Raw genomic sequence first — 7879 nt, 5'->3', positions numbered from 1 at the left:
CCTGAATCTGAATTGGATGTCTGCATTTTGTGAATCATTGCTATTATATAAGATACTTCTCAATTTAGCTTTCAATAAGCATATTAAGAGTTATGTGTGACTTTTTAATTGCTATAGCACCACTAAAAGGCAATCAGAGCGAGTCCTGGTGATGCTGATGACGACTTACATTTGGTCTACTTTTGATACACAATAGTGACCTTCAAATGACCTAACAATGAGAATCATTCGTATTTCTAATCCATTCATTTTCCAAACAGATTATTCTCTGTATGCTTATAAGATGTTAATAATATACATGTTTAATCATTTTTCCATCTAAACACACAAAGTAAAATGCTGATTTTCCAACCTGGTGGCATCACTCTGTCATTGTAGGTGGGAGCGTATGGACTTATTGACCACATCAGGCAACACATACAACCAGCAAACATGGCTGCCAGAAAAATGTATAATGCTGCATAGAAGAGAAGAATAAGGCCTGAAAAAAGAAACAAACAATTATTTTGTGTTAGAATAACTGATTCGCACAACAAGGGATTAATAAAATATAAAGTTGAATGTACATAATACCAAATTCTCAAAACTCATTTTCCCATATACATGTAAGCAGCTTTTAAATAATAGTAAAGCTTTGTATTTGTTATTAATAATTCTTCATTAAGGAAGTGCTCAAACTAATTCAATGAAACTAAGGTCAATGAAACCTACAAAATAAAAAATTATAATAATTTCCAAAAGGAGCTTTCATAGTGATGCAATAGACAGTTTCTAATATAAATAACTAATATAAAAAATAACAAATTTAGTATTTTAAAATAACAAAAAACCTTCTATGGAAATAGAAAGATTACAATGAACCATCAATACCAATAAAGAACTTTTTTCTTCTTTGTTTTGTATGAATGTAGTATATGAGTCCTGACGGACCTTTAATTTTCAATTAGCAGCCCATTAACCGCTGACCGAATGGGACATGTCATCAAACCCAGCAGCTTTTGCTGTGCAGACAATTTCCAAGCAACTAGCTGCAGCCCGCCTTGTGTCCCCCAGCCACAAAGGCCTTTCTGTTTGAGCCTGGTGAAAATTCTCCCAGCTGTCCTTTCACTCAGGAACACAGAGAACCTCCGGTTGCCATCACAGTGACGGTTTTTCGAAGCCATAGAGAGCCACGGCCAGCTCCAAGGAGCCCAATCACCCCATTCTGGCATTGTGAGGCCTCAGCTTTCTCCTTTCATGGGACACGCATCACAGCGCTCCACTAGCCCCTCCTTTACTCTACAGAAGACTGTGGCTGTTTATTTAATCCACCTCAAGCACATTCCCTATCATATCATGCCCATGTAAAGCACTGCATCTACACTCAATATGAGGGCACTAGCGCAATGAAATTTCCCTTCACCGTCCCAGGACGCTTTCATTTTACTGTTTAGAGTGCTCGTCCCAATGGGATTAGCTGCGTTGCTTAGCAACGGGACATTTAGCAGCAGCGATTGGCTGCTCTGTCATCATCCCTCTGCTCCAGGAAATGCTCGCTGCCAAAAAAGTTCTGATGTTAAGTTGCACTGTAGATCTGCGAGCGTGTTGGAGGGGATCTGAAGGTCAAGGGGGCTTTGGGAAAGAGGGAGAGGAAAGCACGGTAGGGGTAAATGGAATGTGATCCCGGGCCAGCAGAGGGACTGTGACATTCGCTCTCCCACTGAGGACCATTCCCCAGGCAGTCTGTTTTTGTCAAGATGTCTCTAAGCTATCTGTGCACCTATGTAAACACTACGCTTGGACACACACACACACATGCGCGCTCGGTGACAGCATGTACGCTTTGTCTGAGCGAGCAGAAGCACAGTTCGTCCCCTCTCATTCCCACTAAAAATGGAACATAATGAGCAAAAACAATAAGCAATGGTCTCACTTGCCTTTGCTTCGATGGCGAGACTGAACTAATCGCTAATTAAAGACTTTGTTTACAGTCCAACAACAATTTGGACGCACTCTCTCAACCACAGACAAATGCCCTTTGTTGTGTAATTTCAGAAGTAATTTTGTCAAGTTACTCACTCCAGCTCTTCCCCGAGCGGCCCATGAACTCCTTAGTCTCTGCGTTCCACAGGTACGTCTTTAGGTCGTCTATTTTCTCATGCAGCGTCCTCTTGGGCTTTGGCTTGGGCTTCCATTTCTCAAAGTTAAGGTCGTCCTGCTCCAGAGGCTGATGTTCTACCAGTCCTTCCTGTTCCACTTCCATGGCCTCGGCGAGTTCGTGTTTATGAAGCGATCCTGCGCGCTAAACACAACACAATATGATCCACAATAGTGTTAGTAATTGTAAAAAAGGCCCATGCGACGAGCACGTAAGACTCACTTTATGGTAGATCTAGTGTCGGAGGCTCTTTAAAAAGGTCAGGAGACATGCGACTGTCTTCAAAACAGTGAAAAGCAAATGTAGGGTCACGTCGAGTGTGAATGAAAGAAGTTTCACAATCCCATTGATCTGTGAGAGCCAGAAGAGGACCCACACACTCGCTGACCCATGTTGGGAGATCTAACCTCTCACAGCTGCACAAGATCTGCAGGGTCACTCTTCAGCCAGATGTTACTCGTTCTCGATTCAAGACATACTTTTAAAAACTGTAAAACTGCTTGCATGAGCTTCAGTCTGTTAATGCATTTGGTATCATTGATAACCAATAAAATAACATTTCGAAATTCATGTTGACCTCTATATGGGTTTTATGGAAACTTTTTAAAAGTTGTAAATGGGTTGCGACCAAACATTAAAACACAATTTTTCTCCAAAAACTGAAAACTGGGTTGGTCTAAATTGGGTTATATAATTTTTAATAGTTTGTTCAGGTGAAAACAGCTACTTCAGGGAAGGAATTTCAATCTTTTTAACACAATGGATTCACAAATATGACCATCTTTTACACTGTCAATTAAACAATTGGAAACATTAACACTTTTTCAGTTAAACTCCTAGACGTATTTGACCAAAATGCAATGAAAACTGATGTTGTGAACAGTTATTTACAGTTAAAATCTAGTTTTTCAATCTGAATATATTTTGAAATTGTAATGTAATTTATTCCTGTGATTCAGTGCCAGTTTTTCTGGATCATTACCTCCATACTGTCACATGATCTTTCAGAAATCATTCTTAAATGCTGATTTGGTGCTTAAAAATGTATTATCACTATCAGTGCTGAAAACAGTTGTGCTGCTTTTGGAAATTTTGATATTAGCATTTTAAAAGTATCACTGAGTTTGTAATTAGATATTCATGACGTTCAGAGGGATTTATTTGATTTCATGAAGGAATCCTGAAAAATAAATAAAACGGTAGTTTCCACAAAAAGTAGGCAGTTTATAATAGGAGACGTAATTAATGATTGTGCACCAAATTTATCTGATCATACAGAGTATGAATGTAAGGGTCACTGAAGACTGATGCTGAAAATCTAGTCTAGGAACACATTATATTTTAAATATTCCCATTGCAAACATGTTTTTTATGTTTGCAAATTTTAAATTGAAATAATATTTCACAATTTAATCGTTTTCCCATTGTATTTATGATTAGTAAGTAGGCCCAAATGCAAAGTACCAAATCTAAAAGTTTTCAAAACTTTGCCTTACACTGTAAACTATACAGAGCGCTAAAATTCAACATTTAATCGTCATTACAATGCTCTCATCAAAAGTAACCACGCGTTTGTGCTCTGGTACATTATGGTCATGGTCACTTGCCAGTTTTGAAACTTTGTCCTCCAGGAGCAGGTCCTCTGCCCCTCCCGCGGTAGAGTCGCGCTCCATGATCTCTCGCTGAAGAATAAAGGTACTTGTTAAGCCAATCACATATACGAGCGGTCCGACGAATTTACTGCGAGATTTCAGTCCACGGATAAAGTCTGCAGCAGTCCAGGAGAGTCAACACTTTGTGAAATAATCTTTCAGACTTTTTCTAAAAAATAAAAAAATCACAAAACAATATTTCGATGTCTTCTGTCAAGAAAAATGATGTAAAAATCAAAATGTCAATGCTCAAATTTCCCCCCAAAATAATGTCTTGATGGTTGCGCCTTCGGGTTCACTTCACGCTGGATTTATCAACGTTAATTCTGGTCAGGAATGGTTGGTGAATTTCATTGAATTTTCCCCCTCACAGTGGATGTCGGGTGCGGAGGAGCTTCTCGCTAGGAGTCGAGCATCATAGTGAATGAAGTTGAGCTGAAGAGGGAAAATGGGGGTGGGATACAAAGTGGAGTTTTTTTGGCAGCAGCTTCCTTTGGTGTTGTGAGGAATTCAGTACACGCACACCGCATAGTCTCATTGTCTGCAGAAACAAGCTCTATGCAAAGACCCACAGCTTTATAAGTTTTACTTCTGATCTGCATTTGCTGTTGTCAATCACCAAGTAGCTACTGCATCAGCAACCATATAAGAACTGTATGGTTCTTAGCAGCCACGCTGGACTAAACAATCCCATTGACTCGCTGAGTGGATAAACTGGAGATCATTCGCGCGCATTACATAATATATATAGGCTATTGAATGCAAACATCAATATATCACAGCATATTTGTGGAATTGGGGCCAGTTTGGCCTGTGCTGAAGTAGCGTAATAACTTGAGAAAGTTGTCATCAAGCGCAATATTTGTACACAGATCACGTTGTGCCCCGTGAACCCGCTGATTTTTTTAAACCTGAAAAGAACTCGCGTCATGGAAAATTCGGTCTTGTCTGGTTCTTTCTGCTTTCTTTGGTGGAGAGCAGGTCATTCAAAGAAAGACCATCAAGTACTGAAACGAGCAAATGCAATCATTTATTTTGTAACAAAAACTAGACTGGAGAAAGATCAGTACATTTTAATGTCGCGTTTTATTTTCCTTCATTCTGTAGCCTAAACAGTATGATTGTGTAACGATCGAAGCATCCATTTACTTCCAATCCATTAGTTACATTTTCTCAACTATCTCACTGGATAGAAAAAAAAACTGACGCTTTGACTATTAAATAAAAAATACAGCACAAATTGTAAAATTGTGCAATGTTATTTCACTATAAAATAACTGATCAAAAGTAGTTTATAATTCTATTTAATAATTTATTACAGTGATTTTAAAGATGAATTTTCAACTTCATTACTCCAGTCTTCAGTCACATGATGTTTTAGAAAACACTCAAATGTTAATTATTATTGTTATTATTAATAATATTAATATTAGGCTATAATTATTAATTGTAATAGTAATTAAAGAAATAATGACTGGAGTAATCATTTCATTTTGAACTACATACAATAAAAAGCATAAAAAATTAATCAATATTTAACAATTTAACATTTTTTACATTTTAATAAATTCTGCCAACATTTGTATGTAAACGAACAGAACTTTTTTGTTATTTTCTTCCAGTCACAGCATTTTACCAGTTGATGGCGCAATTTCGTTTGATATTGTTTCAGGATCTGGATCTTTCATTATTATCAGAATTGTTAAGACTGCTAGCAACTAGTATACAAATACACAGTATTATATATATTCTGTGGGATTCATTAAATCTAATTATAATATAACTTATAAAAATAGGCTACGTTAAACAACTAATACATTTTCTACAGCATTTTCTGTGTAAGCCATATACTATAATTATCTAGAGATTTCCAAAGCTGGGCAGCAACTGCATAAAAGTGTCTTTTTACAGTTTCAGCAGGGTGTTTTTTCCCATTTGGTTTCATCAATCATCTGTCATCTTTCTGAATCAAACTGTGTGTCTCGGATATGCCAGGTAAACATCAAATGCATTATAAATATATAGGCCTGCTTAAGTTGGTTAAAGATATTTATCGGCCCTTTTTTAGTTTATAAATATAGCCTACCTTTAACGGTAAAACTACAGCCTAAGTTTCATTTATACTGCAACAAATATAGGTACACTGATAGTTTACTACACATTTTTGTATTTTGTTATTTGACATTTATGGGCCAAGCAAAAAGAGTATGACAGTACAGTAGACTGAAATTAATTTTTAGTTTTAAAAAGTACACTTACAGCAAAGTTTAACAAGTTTATTGTAACTAAGTGAAATAAAACATACAAAAATATATTTGCAGTGACACATTGTAACACAAAACAGTTTGTTGTTATTGTTTTCAGAGGCAGTATTAAGGATATTTTTTTTTCAAATACACAATAGTATTTAGTAATTTGTATTTAATAGGGTTTATGAAAATGGCTTAATATTTTGTATCAAAATACTTTAGTGTCTTGAATTGTTGTAGTTTCAAAATACTGCAAAATACTTTGCAAGAAGTCTACAGTACATGATATCTTTAAAATGAAGCCTCTGATTGGTGCTTTCTCATTATTGCCTAAGCTTGAGATCAGAACAGAAAACTGATTTTTTTTTTTTGTTTTGTTTTTTTGAGAAGGTGGTCAATAATTTGGATAGATGGAAATTATGCAGTCAAGTCAACAACTATTAAAAATAGCTACTGAGCAATGCTAAGACCAGAAATAGATAATGGCTATAGTGTACAATTTAGCATCTTTGCAAGAAATTAGATGAAATATTTGGATGATGGAAATTTTACTGGGCACGCAATGTGTGGAAACATAATCAATAGTGTTCTGACACATTATGTGCATTAAATGATTTAAACCATATCATCTTCAAGACTGGACTTTCTGTTTGAAATGTGTGCTAAATTTATTTTATACTCAAAGAGAAACACAAGTTACCTTTGAGTTACAAGTTCAACTCACTACATTAGACCACAGCTTCCCCTATAGGTAAACGAAGTGGCAGAGAAATTTATTGTCATCAAACATTGTTTATTTTACTAAGTCAGTAATGGTAAAGGGATTTGATCCAATAGGCCTCTTAATGGAAGGTTTGCAAAGAAATGTCATGCTCCATTTTAAAAGTATTTTGTAGAATTTTTTAAAATATAAAAATACACGATTTTATTTTGATACATTTGTAACTGCTTTTGTAGTTTATTTGGATACACTCAAAATGTATGTATTGAGTATTTTGTTTTAAAATACATTTCAATGTATCTGCCCATCTCTGAATGTTTTAATAAATAGCATTCACAAAGAAACGACCAAGAGCCTAGTTTATAGTCGTTCAGGCTTAGATTTTGAAGCGTTCTAATGAGGGAAATCATGGCTCTTCTTGGAAACAAGAAATTACAAACAACCTTCAAGAAATAAACAGCAATTTATGCCTCATATGATTCACTAGAACATTCAAGGCGAGAGACAGAGATTTGAGGGATTCCAGCTAAAGCGTCATAAAGAAAAAAACTCAGAATCTTTTTGAGTTAATTTGTCTTTCTAGGTATGTACACTTAGAAGAAAATAAAAATAAATATCGTAAATTAATGTAATGTGATGCAACTATTTACATTTTTCCGATTGGCTACTTCTGCCTGTTGACTGTATATCTAGTGAGGGGGAGGGGCTTGCTGCTCAAACAATACACAGACTCTGACGTTGGATATTATATATATAAATAAACAGAAATATATGTGTAGGTCGGTTATATGGCTTGTGTGTGTTATAGGACAATTAAATTGTGAATAGTTTTTTTTAAATGAAGAATCATATAATGACTTTATAGTAATTTGTAACAGTAATGTGCAGGAAATATGTATGTGAATATTTTGAGATATATAAATATCTGTGAAGATGTTTAAATATGTTGTTCTACAATGTTGTGAAAGTAAACTGTTAAGTGCATTCATTTAAAAAAACAATATACAGGCTCTGACGTGAAGCAGCAGCAGCTCCGTGTTTCCTGTATTTTTATCATTTTATATTATTTGAATTATTTTATAGTATTTATTTTCTATAATTTGTGTTTATATTATTTTAT

General features: G+C 35.4%; 1 protein-coding gene across 2 annotated transcripts in view; it reads right to left on the bottom strand.

Annotated features, from left to right (window-relative positions):
• Positions 1-4211, bottom strand: part of atp1b4 (ATPase Na+/K+ transporting subunit beta 4) — a 13059-nt gene extending 8848 nt beyond the window's left edge. The window contains exons 1-3 of one of the 2 annotated variants that reach the window (XM_073922093.1): positions 2360-4211; positions 2059-2281; positions 353-481 (exon numbers count right to left, since the gene is read on the bottom strand). In XM_073922093.1, the coding sequence (XP_073778194.1) occupies positions 353-481; positions 2059-2242 (313 nt within the window). In that variant the 5' untranslated portion in view covers positions 2243-2281; positions 2360-4211. The remainder of the gene's footprint in view (positions 1-352; positions 482-2058; positions 2282-2359) is intronic. The other variant, XM_002664424.8, reaches the window with a different exon arrangement.
• Between the last annotated feature and the right edge of the window lie 3668 nt (positions 4212-7879).

This window comes from Danio rerio, chromosome 14, assembly GCF_049306965.1.
Source record: "Danio rerio strain Tuebingen ecotype United States chromosome 14, GRCz12tu, whole genome shotgun sequence".
NCBI classification, from domain to species: Eukaryota; Metazoa; Chordata; class Actinopteri; order Cypriniformes; family Danionidae; genus Danio; species Danio rerio.
The sequence above is the reverse complement of the archived record's forward strand: the minus strand, read 5'-3'. Positions and strand labels throughout refer to the sequence as shown.